An 18,433-nucleotide genomic window follows, 5' to 3' on the forward strand; every position below is an offset into this window, starting at 1 on the left:
TCTTGATTTACTGTCGCCCTCTGTGACGGTCTACAACTCACTACTCCCTTTCAATTGACCCCCTCCGACCAGCTTGAGCTGCTGTTCTTCCCCACCCGTCGTAGTCATGATGCCTCACGACAGCTCCTGGGCAACGTCGCCCGGAGCCGCACTGCTGCCGTCGGCAGCACTGGTCTGCGCCGCAGCATGGCCACTGTATCTGATTCCCCCCTCGACCGCAAGGTATGTTCGCGATCAAGCATGCGTTGTTAGCGTGGCGTGCAGTGTTGACAGTCTAGCAGGTCAAGCAAAACAACTGGGAAGACAATAACTTCATCAACTACAAGAAGATGTCTGAGAACCTCGCAATTGTGCGAAGCCGTCTTAACAGGCCTTTGACCTATGCCGAAAAGATTCTCTACTCTCACCTCGACAACCCTCACGAGCAGGACATCCAGCGCGGCTCCTCTTACCTGAAGCTGCGCCCTGACCGCGTCGCGTGTCAGGATGCCACTGCGCAGATGGCCATTCTCCAGTTCATGTCCGCCGGCATGCCTTCCGTCGCCAACCCCACCACTGTGCACTGCGATCACTTGATTGAGGCACAGATTGGAGGCGCCAAGGATCTTGAGCGCGCCGTCAACATCAACAAGGAAGTATACGACTTCCTTGCCTCCGCCTGCGCCAAGTACAACATCGGCTTCTGGAAGCCCGGTTCCGGTATCATCCACCAGATTCTTCTTGAGAACTACGCTTTCCCTGGTGGTCTCTTGATCGGTACTGATTCGCACACTCCCAACGTGGTGGTCTCGGCATGGCTGCCATCGGTGTCGGAGGTGCCGATGCCGTCGATGTCATGGCCAATCTCCCCTGGGAGCTGAAGGCACCCAACGTCATTGGTGTCAAGCTCACTGGCGAGCTGTCCGGCTGGACTTCTCCGAAAGTCAGTCAATGCGCCCCCCCCCTCGAATCCAATCATCTGCCATTCATGTTAGCGCATGGGGCGGGACTTGGCACATTGCTGTGCATAATCCCCTGTCTTGTCGGTACTACAACGACGCATCGCTAGAAGGTCAACCGTTGCACAAGACAGCCTATCAGGCGGATCACTTTCTCCTCTGAGAGAATTTCATGACACTAACATGGCTCACAGACATCATTCTCAAGCTCGCTGGCATCTTGACTGTCAAGGGCGGCACCGGTGCCATTGTCGAGTACTTCGGTAAGCTTCATCCCTCACGAGACGACCAGATTTAGTAAGAGAGAACTTGGCTGACTTCATCTTCACGCAGGCCCTGGTACCAACACCATTTCCGCCACCGGCATGGCGACCTGCTGCAACATGGGAGGTACGTTCACTTGCATAAGCTTCAATCCAGGTGCCTGAATAGTCATCTAACAACCTGTAGCTGAGATTGGCGCGACGACGTCCGTCTTCCCTTTCAACGACCGCATGTACGATTACCTGGCAGCCACCAAGCGCAAGGATATTGGTGACTTCGCTCGCACCTATGCTCACGAGCTCAAGGAGGATGAGGGTGCTCAGTATGATCAGCTGATCGAGATCAATCTGTCTGAGCTCGAGCCCCACATCAACGGACCTTTCACCCCGGATCTGGCCACCCCCATCTCCAAGTTTGCTGAGGCTGCCAAGGCCAACAACTGGCCTGAGGAGCTCAAGGTCGGTCTCATCGGTTCTTGCACCAACTCCTCTTATGAGGACATGTCCCGTGCTGCTGCCATCGCCCGTGACGCTCTCAACCACGGCATCAAGGCCAAGGCTGCTTTCACTGTCACTCCTGGTTCCGAGCAGATCCGCGCTACTATTGAGCGTGATGGTCAGCTCCAGACTTTCGAGGAATTCGGCGGCATGGTCCTTGCCAACGCTTGTGGTCCCTGCATTGGCCAGTGGGATCGTCAGGACGTGAAGAAGGGCGAGGCCAACTCCATTATCTCGTCTTACAACCGCAACTTCACCGGTCGCAACGACGGCAACCCTGCCACCCACTCTTTCGTCACCTCGCCTGACCTGGTTGTCGCCATGACCATTGCCGGTAGCCTGCACTTCAACCCCCTTACAGACACTCTCAAGGATAAGGACGGCAAGGAGTTCAAGCTGTCTCCCCCTACTGGTGACGGTCTTCCCCAGCGTGGTTACGATCCCGGACAAGACACCTACCAGGCCCCTCCCCAGGACCGTGCCTCTGTCAACGTCCAGGTCTCCCCCACCTCTGACCGTCTCCAGGTTCTTGAGCCCTTCACGCCTTGGGATGGCAAGGATGCCACTGATCTCCCCATTCTCATCAAGGCCCAGGGCAAGACCACCACTGACCACATTTCCATGGCTGGCCCCTGGTTGAAGTACCGTGGCCACCTGGACAACATTTCCAACAACATGTTGATCGGCGCCATTAACGAAGCCAATGGCGAGGCCAACAAGATCAAGAACTTCACCACAGGCGAGTTTGGTGCCGTTCCTGCTGTTGCCCGTGACTACAAGGCCAAGGGCATCAAATGGGTTGTCGTTGGCGACTGGAACTACGGCGAGGGTAGCTCTCGCGAGCACGCTGCTCTTGAGCCCAGGCACCTTGGAGGACTGGCTATCATCACCCGCAGCTTCGCCCGTATCCACGAGACCAACCTGAAGAAGCAGGGCATGCTTCCTCTTACCTTCGCCGACCCTGCCGATTACGACAAGATTAAGCCTGATGACAAGGTACGTTTGCGCATCACCCAATGTACTTTCTAATGCGGTTTGCTAACCACTCTGAAAAGGTTGACATCCTTTGCACCAACATTGCTGTCGGTCAGCCTATGACGATGGTCGTGCACCCCAAGGACGGCGCGGCCTACGAAGTCAAGCTGCTGCACACTTACAACGAGCCCCAGATTGAATGGTTCAAGAACGGCAGCGCCCTCAACACCATGGCTAAGGCTGCCAAGGCGTAAAATACCTGTGTATGGGAGAAGCAGGCAGGGCAGGGTGTCCGAGATGATGATTATTATCGCGTTTGTTCACGGCGCAAATACCTACATGCATGCTTTGGGGTGCCGGTTTGGACTGAAGTTCGGATTAGGAGGATGAATATGGCCCCTCGTGGTCGATTGGTCTGTCGGGGAGCTGATATAAGTTTCTGTCCCCTTATGTAGTCCGATGATTTTCTGTTTGTACAAAAGGGAGCATTGATTTATTTTTGAAGACTTTACTTCGTTCACCCCGGAAATTGCCACCGTGCCAGTACATACTATTCCGTGAGCCAGCGAAGCTATCGTGACGTATAATTCTCAGCACAAGAACAGTGTCTGTCGGCGCGACTCCTGTGCATGTTAATGGTCAATTGAGGATCGACACTAGCTTGGTTATGCATCTATCACTTCAATGGATGCGCTATTGGCATATCGGTTTGTTGAGCGACACCACCTTTCTACAACTAGACATGTGGTACAGCTCAGTGCAACATGGTCTGTCCGCCTAAAGCATCCGCTCTTCAGTTACCTGATCGGCTTCGTCGGATTCTGGGAAGAACTCTGTGTTGCGTCCACGGCTGCCTCCTCCACTCCTCCACTACTCTTTGTACTTCTGCACCATAGGATCGACTCAAGACTTTTCGATTACCGCCAATACGTACACTCTAATTGCGATCGAAGTCTTCCTAGCCGCCTGCGCTTTCGAGTACCATTCGACCTACAGAAACTCGCCATTTACCTAGATCGACATCAATAGCCAGGCAGGCCTCCGTCACTCGACAGGACACGGCGCGATGGCGTCTTCCGTGTATTCCTCGCTGAACACGGCACGCGCTAGAACCTTCGTGCAACGTTTGCCGCTTTTCACCCGCCTCGTAATTCTGATCATTTTTCTGGCTTGGGCTGTAGGATTGCAGTCAACATGGGATATTCGGCAATGGGGGTCACTGGTCCCTGACCAGCTATCATTCACTTCAGGTTTGTTCCTATGTCAACCTTTTGCTATCAGGATACGCCGACTAAGCCTACCACGTGTCGTCTAGCTTATCGGATCAATACCTTTCCTTTTATCCATGTCAATCTTATACATACAATCTTGAATATTCTGGCCCTAACGCCATTGATGGACCGATTTGAATCAGAGTTTGGCACTTTAACCTCGATATCCCTTTTCATCGGCCGTAAGACGACCTCAGGACGACTTGCCGTGGGGACACGACTGACCCGATGCCAGCTCTGACAACTATTCCTGCCGTTGCCTACACCATTATCGAGTTGCTTATCCTCCGACGAAACACTCCGGTCATGGGGGCTAGGTGAGATGCACCAAACTGATGCGACAACACATGCGTGATGCTAACAAACACTCACAGCATCTGGGTCTTCCTCCTCCTTGGTGTCGAAGCCATTCGGACATACAAGACGAACCCTTATCTGACAATTGGCACGTGGAAGATACCGACATGGACAATACCGCTGATCGTAGCTGTCGTGGTCTCAGCTCTTGTACCTGGTACCAGCCTCCTAGGCCATCTATGCAGTCTTGGTGTGGGCTACCTTTGTAAGTCCCCTTGTCTTTCCACGGCTGAAAATTTCACCTGGAAAGTTTGCTGACAAGCCTGACATAGTTGGACTCGGCTATCTAAAGTTTCTTGCACCCCCTGAATGGGCTCTGCGGTGGGTGGAATCGAAGCTGAATCTTCTCGGGCGTCTCCCGCACTACGTCAGCGTGGATCAGAAGACATACGGCCGTTTTGGCTTGTTGCCGTCAGGTGGGCACGCCAGCAATAATGTGCCGATGTCTCTCGTTGGATCATCGCAGCGATTAGGAGCTTAGGCAATCACGAGCACACGACTTGCCACATTCAAGCTGCAATCACAATGTACATAACGACCTTTGTGCTCGGTTATTGTTCCGGATTACATCAGTTTCAGGCTTTTGCGGAGTTGGACATGCTGTGGGATAGATCGTTTTGCTAAATACTTGTTCCTCGGCGCATCCGAGATGGTCGGCATAGTTGGTTGTAGTCTTGTGGCGGATGATCAGTGACTGGACTGGGTCTAATTCACCTGGACTCCGAGCATTGCCGACGGGATGGGGGCGCTTCTATGAGAGGCATCGAAGCCGTGGATCGTGGCATACAATGTAATGTTTTTCTAGTCCACTCGCTAGTAGTTCTGGGTAAGCTCTCGAATGTAGATCGCGTGTTAAGATCCGTGTGTCATTACACCGCTTATAAGCATTTGCTCGTATGGATCTCACATACGGGTCAAAAACGTGGGGCTCGTGTAGGTCTGTCAACGCAGGGAGTAGTAGATGCACGGCAGGCGGGGACCCCTGACCTCCGGAAAGTGGTCTTGCTGGCCTACCTAGGTATCTAGGCATTGAAACACTACGCCAGCTCAACGTGTCGTAGATCTAGAACCGACACCGGATTGAGTACTGGCACCACCGCTATCCCACCTGTCGTTGTTCAAGCGTTACCAAGATTCATCATCATCAACCCTAGTCCTGGACTGCATTGTCTAACACACCTTCATTGAGGCGCAACCTGTCCTTGTGTTCTCGGAGGGAATGCCTCCTAGAGATATACAACATGTCGCGCCTTATCTGTACGTCCACAGGCTTACGTTCCAACAACACCCTTGTGAACCGGCTACACGTTACTGACGCGATTTTTTTTACAGCTTCAGCACTCTCCATCAGACGCGACCCTCGCCTGCTCAAGTTGCCTCCATATCTGTCCCTTCTCTGCATTATTGGAGGGATCGCTTGGCTCTTTCTTCTGCCACTCAACGATTACTCGCGAAGGACGTATATATCCGAGAATGCGTTGCTCCCCGGTCAGGTGCACACTTACTTCGCCGGTAGCGATCAAAATGTCTTCCGAGGATACAAGCACGAGATCGATGGGCTTGCGGGCAAGAGTAATTACGAGTATGGTCCATGCAGCCACATCCACCATACATGTCTTGAGACTAACAGGGTACTGCAGGATTAATAATTACCTGGAAGCCTTGCTTAAAAGCTTTGGAATGAAGGTCGGCCGTCAAAATTACACGTACGAGTCGTCAGGATCTGAGTATGCCGGCGAGAATCTTTACGCTATCCTACAGGCCCCCCGCGGCGACGCTACCGAAGCCATCGTTCTCGTCGCAGCTTGGGAGAACACTGATGGGATTCGCAATACCATGGGGGTGCCGCTTGCATTGACACTGGCGCGTTACTTCAAACGATGGTCATTATGGTCCAAAGACATAATCCTGGTGATGCCACCAGACAGTACAACCGGGACGCAAGCCTGGGTGGATGCTTATCACGACGCCCATGATCCGGCGCGAGTTGCTTCCTTGCCAATCAAATCAGGTGCACTACAGGGTGCTATCGCCATCGATTTCGCACAGGAGCATCGTTTCAAGAACATACACATCGTCTATGACGGAGTGAACGGCCAACTACCCAACCTGGATCTAATTAATGCCGTTAACAGTATCTCCAACGGTCAGATGCATATGCCAACACTGATCCAAAATATGTGGAAACACTCCGACAAGTATAATGACCGCTTACGTACCATGCTTCGTGGGATGCTGAAGCAAGGCTTGGGCTATGCATCTGGTCCCCACAGCAGCTTCATTCCCTATCACGTTGATGCTGTTACACTTCAGCCCTTTGGTGATGGGTGGCAAGATGAAATGGCCATGGGCCGTCTCATTGAAGGCTCGTTCCGTAGCCTGAACAACTTGCTGGAACACCTGCACCAAAGCTTCTTCTTCTACCTGCTTATGAATAAGGATCGCTTCGTCAGCATTGGCACATACCTGCCCAGTGCCATGATTCTTGCTGCAAACTTTAGCATCATGTCAATATTCTTCTGGGTCAAGAGCGGCCACAAGGAGTCTGGACATGGTTCAGAGAAATCCGGGTCAGGCCCTGGTTCAGCCGGCTCAACAACGGTTCAAAGAGAACTCTTCGTACCCCTTTTGGCTGTGACGATAAGCCAGTTCCTAGGGGTCTTTCCCCTCTTCCTCTTCAATCATCTGCCAGCAAACGTAAGACCTACTTCCGTTTCGTGTTCTATTCCAGCTAACCAAATGGCAGCTGCTCTCCGTGGCTTTCTCAGCTTTTGCGGTTCTGAACTGTGTTCTTCCTTCTGTGCTATCCTACATTTTAAAGACAGCATACCAGCCCACTTTGCAGCACTATCAGCTCATCAAATGCTTCTCGCTGCTTCTGCTGGGCATGTTCCTGTCGGCTCTGGCTACGTTGAATTTCTCGCTCGCATTTTTCATTGGGCTGCTTGCCAGTCCTCTGACCTTCATGCAACCATGGCCCAAGAACGACTTAGCCAGATATGCATCTTCGGCACTGTTGCAACTCGTGTCCCCGACGGCAGTGATGCTTTCAGCAACAGCTTTCTTTGGTCTAGATATTGGAGAGGTGTTGCGGAACGCAGCATTTGGATGGAATGTATGGGGGATGTATACGCCTGTAGTCATTTGGTGTGTTTGGTGGCCTGCATGGATCGCGGGGTCGGTGATGGTTCTTGGGCCTACTTCTTGAGAACGGCATAATTCAAGCCTGGCAATGATATCACTTCATAATGCAGTTGCCAGGCTCAGCATTACCACAAGGCGCTACTGTCTTGGTGCGCTGCTCCCACTTGAGATGCCTGAAGCAAAATGCAATTCCACGAGAATGGCCCGCCCATGCCGGACTTTTATTTCGAGGCGTGTCGAAACTCACTCGGCATATGTTTTTATTGTATTGTACATTTTACAATGGTCACGTATGCATCCTGCTGGTACGTTCCGTAGCATCATTTCTATCTGCTTCCTGCTCTCGTCCTAAAACTATGCAGCCCACACATCGCCACCGGCTGCCTCGATCCAGTTGCCCAGTTGATTGACGCTCGAGTCCCACTCCAGCAGACGGTCTCGCATGTTGCCAATCTGCTTCAGGTCCAGCACCTTGGGCTGCACCCAGGTGATGTGGGCCATCCCGTCCACCTGGTCGATTGTGCCCCGGAGAAGTCCCAGGCTGAGCGCCTTCATAATAAGGTGCTCGATTTCGTCAGGGCGCACCTTGGTCTCGCTAGCTATGTCGGCAAAAGTCATGGCGCGGTCGTGCGGTGGCCGGCGGAATATGGTCTCCGTCAATGAGGCGAGATAAATCTTTTGGCGGAGGTGGTCCGCATGCTCATTGAGAAGAGGTGTGGAGGTGATATTGCCGTAGAGCACGTCAAACGCGGCAAGATCGCCCCGGTTGAACGCGAAAAGAAGGTCTCGCAGCCAAGCATTCTTCTTGCTGTCCTTAAGAGCATCGAGAATAGGATGCAGCAGAAGTTCGCCAAAGTTATAAATACTGTCAGAAAGGAGAGCGGCAATGCTCAGGTGGTGAGCGCGGCCATGTCGTTCGTTAACGGATAGCGAGCTGATATCAATGCAGGCCAAGTAGCGGAGGGCGTTGCGGTAGTAGGCGGCAAAGTCCAATTTGCGCTGGTAGTGACCGACGTATTAGTTATCCGGTCACTTTAAAGTCACGCATAGACCATCTCTTACCTGGTAGTAACTGGCGTTTGCATCGTAAAAGGCGGCATGGATAATGGTCTCGACTGAATCAAAGGTATCGAGTATCGTCTCCGCTGCGTCAAGGTCCTTTCGGGCGCCATCAAGATCCTCAAGATCGAGCTTGACCCGCGCTACAGCCACAGACGCATACACAAAGGCATCTTGTGAGTTGGGACGATCTACCTTGGTTGCAACGCCTTGCAAGAAGGCAAGCTTTTCGTCGTCATCTGGTCGCATCGTTTGTCAGCATCACGCTGCAGCTTGCTTCCGACAAGTTATACAACATACCATCGCATTCATCGGCGGCCTTCAGAGCAAGGTCCACGAGCTTCAACTGATTGATCTTGTCGGCAAACTTGAGAATGAATACTTTGTAGAAGTCGAGTCGTTGAGGCGCGCTGCCAGGATGTGTGAAGAACTCGCCCAGTGAGTCCGTTAACTGGTGCCAAAGCTTGCGTTCCCAGTAATCCTCAAACTGGATGATGTTATGTTGGAGCTCTTCGGGAGCCTTGTCGCGCTGCTCGGCAAGAAAATCGGAGATGGTGTCGGCACTCATATTGGCTAGGCTAGAGCTGTAGGCTCTCGTCTTGTCAGGGATAAGTTCGCTCCTGGAAGACGGTGATCGGATGGCGAGTGCAGAGTGCGTGATCTTACGGCGAGGAGACGTCCTCTATAGTAAGTGCAGTTTGCAAAGAGTGGACCAGAATCTGGCGATAACTGTGACGTGTGTGCCAGAGATGCAGTCTTGGGCAGTGGACGCGATTGTCCAGGAAGGTAAGGGAAGGGAGGTAGCAAGTATGTACTGGAGCCAGGTGCGCTCATAGGCGCAGGTACCTTGTCAACGCGGCTGCCGGGAGCCTGGTCGTACCTGACGTGGGGCCTTGGTCGATAGGCAGGCACCTCACTGCCTACCTACCCACCTAAGGTAGGTAGGTAAGGTAGGAAGAAGGTACCTACCTGGTAGAGCTCCGAGTAGCTGGTGGGGTCTCACAAGGTGTCTGCGTGAAATGCACTGTCCCGTCCACAATAACGGCTGAGTCAGCGTTCATTCTCGCCTTTACCAACACGTGACCGTTCATTGGTTCGTGCTCATCAACGAGCCCATGGTTCATGACCCGAAGTGCGCGCATCGTCCCGCGAGCTTTGTGACCGAACTTCAGCATTGCCACCTTCAATTGGGACCGAATTGCCCTTTCTGGCCCTCGCCTGGACTCGAAAATGGCTCCTCTTCAGACCGCCGTGCGGTCGACCCCTAAGGTTGCTCAGAACTTATTGCGAAGGCAGCCGATTTCCGACATTGCAATCACCCGGACTGGCAAACCCATTCTACGAACCCAGGGCGGAAGGTCAGTCATCGAGGTCAATTGAATGCTGGGGAGGGCTTTACTGATTTCTTCGTATAGATCCTCCCTCGGCGGTATGTCCTCGATCTGTTGGCAGGCGCACGATGCCATTCTAACGATTTTCCAGGCCACACAGCCACCGTTTTTGGTGCAACGGGCCAGCTAGGACGGTACATCGTAAACAGATTGGGTAGGATCGCACGCCCTATGTCAACTCATTCTTCGGTCTGACAGCTTTCCAGCTCGCCAAGGATGCACCGTCGTTGTGCCATTCCGCGAAGAGATGGCCAAACGCCATCTCAAGGTTACCGGTGACCTTGGCCGTATCGTCTTTGTTGTATGTTTTCCTTGCAATACCAGTGCATAGCCTGACTGACCTGTGGCAGGAATACGATCTGCGTAACACCGAATCAATTGAGCAGAGCGTCAGGCACTCAGACGTTGTCTACGACCTGGTTGGCCGAAACTATCCCACCAAGTACAATCAACCAGCCACCTGTCCTTATTCACGTCTCGTGCCTTGTTGGCTGACGATTCGCACAGAAACTTCTCGCTTGAGGATGTCCATATCGAGGGTACCAAGCGAATAGTCGATGCCGTGGCCAAGTACGACGTCGACCGTTACATCCACGTCTCTAGTCACAGCGCGAATCTTGACTCGCCTTCCGAATTCTACCGCACCAAGGTTCGTTGATATGTATCGGAGACGGCTGTACGGGTACTGATATGGTATGCAACAGGCTCAGGGCGAGCAAATTGCACGCAGCATTTACCCCGAAACCACCATCGTTCGGCCTGCCCCTCTGTTCGGTTTCGAGGACAACCTTCTTTTGAAGCTTGCTTCCGTTCTGAATCTTCTTACGGCGAACAACATGCGCGAGCGCTTTGCTCCTGTCCACGTAGGTTCTACCTGCCTATCTGCCCTTTCCAATTCTGCAGTGTATCTAACTCGCTCAGTCTATCGACGTTGGTCATGCTCTTGAGCTTATGCTCTACGACGATAACACTGCAGGACAGACTTTCGAGCTCCACGGACCCAAGACGTATGCCATGTCTGAGATCGCGGAAATGGTCGATCGGGAGATTTTTAAGCACCGCCGCCACATCAACGTCCCTAAAAGCCTGCTGAAGCCGATCGCCGGCCTTCTTAACAAGGCCCTTTGGTGGCCTACATTGTCCGCCGACGAGATAGAGCGCGAGTTCATCGATCAGGAAATCGATGACACGGCCAAGACATTTAAGGACCTCGGCATCGAGCCCGGTGATATCAGCAAGTTCACATACCACTACCTGGTCAGTATATCAAGATGCACCAGTCTATAATACCGTGGCTAACCCCCATTGTAGCAAGGGTTCCGTAGCGGCAATTTCTACGATTTGCCGCCTGCGACTGAAAAGGAGAAGAGGGAAGAGCGAAAGTATCTGCATGTTGGCGATGAGCTGTGAGATGTGATTCTCTTTGCGCCCTTGTTGGAGGGTCGTGTAATGGGTGTTCAATTGTAAATAATCGCTCGGTTTAGAGTAGGTATCGCTTCACAAACATGTCTCTTAGTCAACTTGTCTCTATGGAAGAGGCGTCATCGCTTGTTTCATGGCGAAATGCTTGTTCGCGCGCTACAATGCACGGTTTATGAGACTGTCGGTCTCGGGATGTCTGAACGCCTCGGGGATTGGAAGACAGAGCGGACCAAAGGAGCAACAGGAACACAGCGTCATCATGAATGTAGGTCTGACTTCCGAGGGACGAGGATTTGGTAAATCTGTCAATCATCTCGCAAGTGTCGTCGAGTAATGATCTCGCCATATAGAGTAAGACAGATTGTATTATCTTAGTTCAGTTCGAAATGACAAGACTCTGTGCGAAGAGTTATTTGATAAATTCAAAAGGAATAAGTGCATTCTTTGCCTCAAATGCATCGAGTCGCAGGTGTACTGGGTTCGAGCTTTCAGGCTTCAAAAGTCCCACGTTCTTGCCTTATGTAAGTTCGGCCACTGGCTTTCTCCACTCAGGCAACTTCATCTGTCAGACAGGAGGTAACAACACCGGAGTGACTGAATCAAGAGCCCGCGGCCTGCTCTGACGTCTCACCCCGTCAACCTCAAGTACACACAGCGGCAAAATGGATGATTCGGACGACGAACCCATGTATGTGGTATTGCGAATTCTAGGCCAAATCCTGTCAGGAACTGACATTTGCCCCACAGTGCCCTTTCGTCTCACGCACTTGCTGCGCTTGCAGAGTTCAACGCCGAAAAGGATGCGCATCAGAAGCGCTTTGAGGAGCTGAATGCAAAGGCTGAAGAAAATGCGGCAAGGAATGTGCCACTTTCTATGTCTGTTTTTGAAGAGGACTGGAACAAGTCGCAATTCTGGGTATGTGATAGTTGACGGATTGTCGCTACGCAGGATTCTGCTGCACGGCTCAAGAAAGTAGGCTTGGGAGATGGCTAACCGATGAGGCCTACAGTATTCGGACGAAACAGCACTGGCTTATGCTGGTGAGCTTCTTCACGACGCCGACGAGACGGATACAGTTGCCGTCGTCTCAGCTCCCAGCGTCTTCATCGCGTTGAGGAACCTCTTGGCAAGTCACATGTGCAGCATATCGTTCTTGTTGTCGACGAAACATCTGACTATTGTGACCACAGGGCCAGTATGGTCCGGAACAGCCAAAGCCTAAGATTATCCTTTTAGAGCATGATGACCGCTTCAGGATGTTCCCAGAGTTCGTATGGTATGACTTTGCTCACCCTTTCAAGCTCCCAGGTATGAACAACTCCATTTTCCACGAGAAGCCGCTTGCCCTCGGGCTCCTTGTTTGGCTAGAAGCGAACGACACCAGGGCACTGACCTTCGAAAGCCGAGCTCAAAGGAGCGGTTACCCGCATCGTCTGCGATCCGCCATTCTTGAACGAAGACTGCCAAACCAAAGGTATAGTCGTACCCTTTCAAGGAATAGAGACCGAAATTCTTGAAATAGTTACGCAAGTTTCGCTGATTGTGTTCGCAGCTGCTATGACGGTCCGGTGGCTGGCCAGCCCTCGAGTCCCAACTACGGGTCGCGTGATTGTTTCTACTGGCGAACGTATGCGAGACCTCATCGCCAAGGTGTATAGGTCGTTCGGAGTGAAACTGACGACATTCGAACCAAAACACGCGCGAGGGCTCAGCAACGAGTTCTGCTGTTATGCCAGCTACGAGTGTCAGTTGTGGACGTGGCAGCAAATGGCTGAAGGCGGGCAAGAACAGTGATGCGGCGGCATGCATCCATGTGTGATTCGGTATGTGCATGAGACTGCACATGACTTGGAGAACAGTCTGCGAAGATCTCTCCACAAATGTCACTGTTTCATCGTGCAATGGATTACCGCCTGTCCTCCAAACTCCAATACAAACAGATAGCCTGTACCCTGATATGCAATGTTGTGTGCCCTGTCCAACGCCGTGAAATGCCGACTTGTAGTAGTTCTCTCGTGCCTGCTCTATCGCGCAACCATCGGTGATATGCAAAGCATCTAAAGTCTTTGCCCTCACGGGCTGTACCCAAAGAATTTGGGAGTGACTGTGCAAAAGATACGAGCGCGGGGCTCAGGAAAGGGATCTGATGATGTAAAACAGCAAGTATGGTTGTGCACTGAGAACGTCAGACTTTGAGGCCATCTCAACCTTGTGGTCATTGAATTTGAACCACTGATCGGCAACTCGGCAATAAGAAACATAGTGACCTAAATATTTTTATCAGTCACATTTTCACAGCTTTATGAAACGATCGACTACTCACCCGTATCTATTTCGCCAACGTGAACAACAACGCTGAGGAGATCATACGTGCATGACCTCGCCAGCTCAAAGGATTCCTTTGTATCACTTCCCTTGGCTCTGTTGGTATAGGGGAGCATGTTCAGCTGCAAGGGAAAATTGACTGTCGTGTCAATCTTGGACGGAGCCCTGTCGTGGCGTCCTTGCTTGAACTCGAATCGCTACAGTGCGTCTTTAGTAATAGGCCTAGATATTCCTGACCTGTGACCTACATACCTTGAGCTGGATGGCAAGCACATTGGGAAGCCGTTTGATGCTCGTGTTTCGCCTTGCCTGTTGTGTGGAGTCACAGTTGTGGCAGCGATACTCACACTTGTCTGATTTCACGTACTCCTCATCGAGACACTCTTGAAGGGTAAGACTTGGTTGCTTCTGTCCCGTCTTCCTAGCTCGTCGCTGCGCAAGGTTGTCGAGACCCAAGCTGAGGTCGAGAAAGGATTGTACAGCATTAGTGACCCCGCCACAATTCTGACAAGTCGTGGTGCTCTGAAGTTTGCCGTAGAAAGTTTGATGGATGATACAGTTGCAACTATGCTCGCTCCCGATCTCGGGTGGCTTGCCGTCACCATTACGTTCGTGAAGCTCTTCTGCAAGAAACTGGAAGAATTCGTGAGCATCCTGCTCCTTGGTGGTCACGAGATTTTCGAACGCTTTCTTCTCAGATATCCAAAAGCCGGACAAAATACTGGCAGCGGTAAAGCCGTTCGTGTTCTCCACGGCGTAAAAATCCTGAAACATGTCGTCCATGGCGCAACTGAGGCAATTGCTCAAGCTACAATCAGTGCTTTGATGGCCATCGCTAAGATAGAAGTTTCGAAGCAGCGGGTTGTGGAGGAAGCTCTGTAATACGACGTTCTGATAGCATGTAGCACCAGCATTATAAATTCCACGAAGGCCGTTTGCCTTACATGAGGCGATTGTGGTGTTTGTGCTGATGTAGAGAGGGTTGTCCTTTAGGCTTTCCGCGAATAGCTCGTCGTGTTTCCTCTTGCGATCTGGCAGAAGCGCTGCGTTAGCCCTTTGTACGCAGCACATGTTCTATCGGAAAAACGTTGGATATGAAGCTTACTAGAGAACGTGCCAGTGCCCATTTTTCTAACTCTCAGGTCTTCTAAAGTGGGATCCCAGACCAAGTCATCACAAATCTGACAGTAAAGTGTCCCGCTTCTAGAGTCAACATCTTTTGACGTGTTAGCTGCGCAGATGATTATGATGCACAAAACTGGGCGCATATTGTAGGCGAACTTACAAAAGCGATGCTGCTTTTTGTTTCCGTGTTTGAGACGCTCTTCCTCCGAAACAATACTCGAACATTGCAAGCATAGGTAGTTGGCCGTGAGCGACGTTACAGGCTGACCATCATTGTTCTTGGACGTCTGTGGAACCAGGGGAGTTTGTTCAAAGATATTACGGAGAATCATCTTGTAGTGGTGAACAGACTGGTTCGTTGTGTCCTGTGACTGGGACAGCAGCATCTGGACGTGTTCTATGGCCGGTCAGGGATCTCTTCCTGCAGTTATCACGTTTGCATTCCAATTGCTGGTATTGAGGGGCTGAAACTAACCGCAACCAAAGATGGGCATCCCAGGGGCCGGCGACTTGACCCTGGCTGTCTTAGGAGACAGAGGAGTATTTGGCTGGGCAGACATGACTGGACGTCGATTGGCGCTGACCTGGTTGTTGGAGAAGAAGCGAGAAATGTATTGTGTATTTTTTTCAGCGAGCTATTGTGCAGGTGTTCTCTTCTCAATCGCTCGATGCTCTCATTTAGCGATGGCGGGCTGTTGGCCGGTCGTTCGTACTGGTCAAGGAGGCTGGTCGTGAGAAGGGAGGCGTGTGATCGCGACAGCAGGACTCTAAAAGAACCATTCACATCAGTGCTATTCAAGAAACTGCAGTAACAGTCCCGAAGACTCGATAATGACCAACAAAATAATAACTCACCCAGCCAATGGACACGGGACGAGAGAGCGACCGAGGGCAGCAGGAAAAGAGGTAGGACCAGTGAGGGTCAGAATAGAAAGTGGGAAAATGAAACGCTGGTCTTCCGGGCGGTCATTCGACCTCTTGTGTAAGTCTCGCTCGGCTGTGATCAGGCCCAAACAGTATGATGCAAGGAGCCCGCGTAGATATTCTAGACTGAGGGCACCTTGACTCCAGTGATTCCCACGATGTATGGCCGAGCCTGGATGGCGTAGCGGATTGCCAGGGTCCAAGGTTCGCTGACTTGATCTTGCAGATAAGATAACAATCGACTATTAGCCAGTTCAGAGCGCATTCTGGCGGCGCTGAGTCAGCAATGTGGCCTTCTCGTCGTACCCAGGTACCTACCTACCTAGGTTCCCAATGCAGGTGGCACCTCTCCCTGAGGCGACTGACGCCTCTGCAACACCCCGATCGAGAAAGTACGTGTTGGTACAGGGAACAGCGCAGTGGATTTACCTCGGCATCGCCTCCCAGCCTTGGTCATGTCTCTTACGATGCAGCTGTTCACTCCTCGCCTTTTTGCCAAACATGATCAATCTGGGCGTCGCGAAGCAACTAGGCCCTTGACAACACGATCCATCCCATGACGAAGGCGCTTTTGGGCAGGAAACCAGGTCTTCGCACAATATCATCTTGTCTTTTTCATCATCACAACCATACCGTCAGAGGCATGGCAACTCAGTTGGCCGCACTGCCTGCGATTGAACGGCTGAGTCCGGCATGCATTCGCATCCTTGGCGGTAATCCAGGCAAATTCACCCTCCAGGGCACCAACACTTATCTCCTGGGCACAGGAAGGCACCGCATTCTGATCGACACGGGCGAGGGCAAGCCCGCTTGGGCCGAATCAGTCAAGTCTGCACTTGAGGAAGAGAAGGCGTCTATCGAAACTGTGCTTGTCAGTCACTGGCATCATGATCACACCGGAGGCCTAGCCGACATCTTGAGCATCTGCCCGGAGGCTCAAGTCTATAAAAATGAGCCCGAAGATGGGCAACGAAATATCGCCGACGGCCAGACCTTTGGTGTTTCCGGGGCCAGCTTAACAGCGGTGCACTCCCCAGGTCATACTACTGACCATGTGACCTTTGTCTTCCACGAGGAGGACGCCATGTTCACGGCAGATAACGTACTGGGCCACGGCACAGCCGTTTTTGAGAACCTGGGTGTCTATGTTGACAGTCTCGAACGTATGCGTCACATGTTCAAGGGGAGAGTCTATCCCGGACATGGGCCTGTTGTCTCCGAAGGACCGGCCAAGATTATCGAATACATCCGCCATCGCCAGGAAAGGGAGAACCAAGTTTTACGGATGCTACGGACCTCTCATGAGCGGGCTGGTGTCGGCAGTCAATCGGACGACTGGACCGTGATGGAGCTTGTCAAGGTCATATACAAGGACGTCCCCGAAGCCCTGCATGTTCCGGCAAGTGGCGGGGTGTTACAAATCTTGCGCAAACTGGAAGCGGAGGGTCAAGTGGCACAGACGCCAGACGCCGAGAGGTGGATCACGAACGATAAGTCGTCGTTGTGAATAGCTGTCGTGCCACTGCAGGCAACCGAAAGAAACGCAGTGCATCAACAGTTGAATTGACATGTCAGATTACAAGTAAGGCGCACATACATGCCCTTCATGTTAGAGAGGGTCATTTCTGCTTGTGGGTGCGTTCACAGCACGCCGCTCCCTCAAAATGTTCACACGGACATCTCATCATCGCACTCGGCTTCGAGACCTCCCGGTGCATCCGGTGCTACCTGGCTTGGACGGTTCGGATGTCTTACACTGCATCATCGGACTGCATATTATTCCCGAATATTTGAGCGTTTATACTGTGACCATTGTCCATGTCGGATTGCTCGGGGTTTCCATGATAGTAGATATTGCCACAGACGTGTGTCATTGGATGCTATCAGCGTGTGTTCGCGAGGGGCTGACAACCCGCCCATGCTCACGCATACACCAGCCCGTCTTGGCAGTGAGTATGGCTCCTCTCGATGGAGAATGAAAGAAGGCCCAGCCGCGACGACGACGGAACGTTCCCTTTCTGAATACCACTCTACCTACATTAGGTGCCTTAGACAGTGTGGTACTTAGTTAAGGACCATTGCAGAAATCCATTCCCTGTCCTCACACAAAGTTAGCGCCGCTGACGCCTGGCCTGCTGCAGGAGACCCTTTTGTCATGACACCTAACCCGCCATTATTATCTTCACAGTTAACCAGCCCTACGCTTCCACCCGCTTGCCCCCACCCATCACCGTCCACCTCACCGCATCAGGTTCCATGGAATGGCACATGGACCGAATGGAGGTGTCCTAGCATCCGGCCACTGCAAAGACAAGTCTGCCCAGCGGATGCCAGTGGTCGGCACCTATGTTGCCCATATTTTGTCTTCCAGTAAGCATCCCTGTCACATGTCGTATGCTTGGCCTGTAGTACGTAGTCAGACAGAACGAGACTCGTTATCAGTTGCTGGAAACCTTGATCTTGTGAACATCAGCTTCTCATCATTAAGAATATCGCCGGAACCCTCGGGAGCAGCCTGTTGGTTTGCAGTCTCTGATGCCATACCCTTCACTGTGATTAGCCAGGGGGGCCTGTAACCAGACAGAATGCGGTCAAGGCATCTATCCGAATGGCTCACATTGCTCATCTCTTGACCGCTCAAGCCGACTTTCCGATGTGACGCCGCGCGTGACGTCGTCTTGCTTCAGGCATCAAGTCACAGACCCATGAAGTCAGTGGGCAGCACAGGGTAGGTATGGCC

The 18,433-nt window shown here is 52.1% G+C and overlaps 8 protein-coding genes across 8 annotated transcripts; 6 read left to right on the forward strand and 2 right to left on the reverse strand.

Annotated features, from left to right (window-relative positions):
• Positions 1–2,928, forward strand: VDBG_07434 (aconitate hydratase; the record flags this gene model as incomplete). The annotated part of the gene is made up of 6 exons (XM_003001929.1): positions 1–222; positions 282–756; positions 1,133–1,201; positions 1,272–1,328; positions 1,389–2,695; positions 2,755–2,928. The coding sequence occupies 6 exons, from the start codon at positions 187–189 to the stop codon at positions 2,926–2,928; spliced, it is 2,118 nt and encodes a 705-aa protein (XP_003001975.1).
• A 512-nt stretch (positions 2,929–3,440) lies between these two features.
• VDBG_07435 (rhomboid protein) lies at positions 3,441–5,117 on the forward strand (the record flags this gene model as incomplete). Its single annotated transcript, XM_003001930.1, has 5 exons — positions 3,441–3,924; positions 3,990–4,127; positions 4,181–4,262; positions 4,320–4,507; positions 4,575–5,117. 5 exons carry the CDS (start codon positions 3,741–3,743, stop codon positions 4,781–4,783), a joined length of 801 nt encoding a protein of 266 aa, XP_003001976.1.
• A 268-nt stretch (positions 5,118–5,385) lies between these two features.
• Positions 5,386–7,555, forward strand: VDBG_07436 (GPI transamidase component GAA1; the record flags this gene model as incomplete). The annotated part of the gene is made up of 4 exons (XM_003001931.1): positions 5,386–5,559; positions 5,635–5,884; positions 5,943–6,999; positions 7,049–7,555. 4 exons carry the CDS (start codon positions 5,544–5,546, stop codon positions 7,508–7,510), a joined length of 1,785 nt encoding a protein of 594 aa, XP_003001977.1.
• A 245-nt stretch (positions 7,556–7,800) lies between these two features.
• Positions 7,801–9,293, reverse strand: VDBG_07437 (26S proteasome regulatory subunit RPN9; the record flags this gene model as incomplete). Its single annotated transcript, XM_003001932.1, has 3 exons — positions 7,801–8,445; positions 8,509–8,744; positions 8,806–9,293. 3 exons carry the CDS (start codon positions 9,071–9,073, stop codon positions 7,801–7,803), a joined length of 1,149 nt encoding a protein of 382 aa, XP_003001978.1.
• A 442-nt stretch (positions 9,294–9,735) lies between these two features.
• Positions 9,736–11,411, forward strand: VDBG_07438 (NADH-ubiquinone oxidoreductase 40 kDa subunit; the record flags this gene model as incomplete). Its single annotated transcript, XM_003001933.1, has 9 exons — positions 9,736–9,863; positions 9,921–9,934; positions 9,988–10,050; positions 10,103–10,197; positions 10,247–10,338; positions 10,404–10,545; positions 10,601–10,759; positions 10,818–11,153; positions 11,208–11,411. The coding sequence occupies 9 exons, from the start codon at positions 9,736–9,738 to the stop codon at positions 11,304–11,306; spliced, it is 1,128 nt and encodes a 375-aa protein (XP_003001979.1).
• Positions 11,412–11,886: 475 nt separating this feature from the next.
• On the forward strand, positions 11,887–13,269 carry VDBG_07439 (N(6)-adenine-specific DNA methyltransferase; the record flags this gene model as incomplete). Its single annotated transcript, XM_003001934.1, has 6 exons — positions 11,887–12,006; positions 12,066–12,234; positions 12,329–12,445; positions 12,510–12,627; positions 12,722–12,793; positions 12,872–13,269. The coding sequence occupies 6 exons, from the start codon at positions 11,981–11,983 to the stop codon at positions 13,111–13,113; spliced, it is 744 nt and encodes a 247-aa protein (XP_003001980.1).
• Positions 13,120–15,861, reverse strand: VDBG_07440 (ubiquitin carboxyl-terminal hydrolase; the record flags this gene model as incomplete). Its single annotated transcript, XM_003001935.1, has 7 exons — positions 13,120–13,586; positions 13,643–13,841; positions 13,897–14,687; positions 14,750–14,860; positions 14,930–15,166; positions 15,245–15,536; positions 15,625–15,861. The coding sequence occupies 6 exons, from the start codon at positions 15,327–15,329 to the stop codon at positions 13,450–13,452; spliced, it is 1,560 nt and encodes a 519-aa protein (XP_003001981.1).
• A 165-nt stretch (positions 15,862–16,026) lies between these two features.
• VDBG_07441 (conserved hypothetical protein) lies at positions 16,027–17,272 on the forward strand (the record flags this gene model as incomplete). The annotated part of the gene is made up of 2 exons (XM_003001936.1): positions 16,027–16,085; positions 16,333–17,272. 2 exons carry the CDS (start codon positions 16,027–16,029, stop codon positions 17,198–17,200), a joined length of 927 nt encoding a protein of 308 aa, XP_003001982.1.
• Between the last annotated feature and the right edge of the window lie 1,161 nt (positions 17,273–18,433).

Source organism: Verticillium alfalfae, genomic scaffold (assembly GCF_000150825.1).
Source record: "Verticillium alfalfae VaMs.102 supercont1.10 genomic scaffold, whole genome shotgun sequence".
NCBI classification, from domain to species: Eukaryota; Fungi; Ascomycota; class Sordariomycetes; order Glomerellales; family Plectosphaerellaceae; genus Verticillium; species Verticillium alfalfae.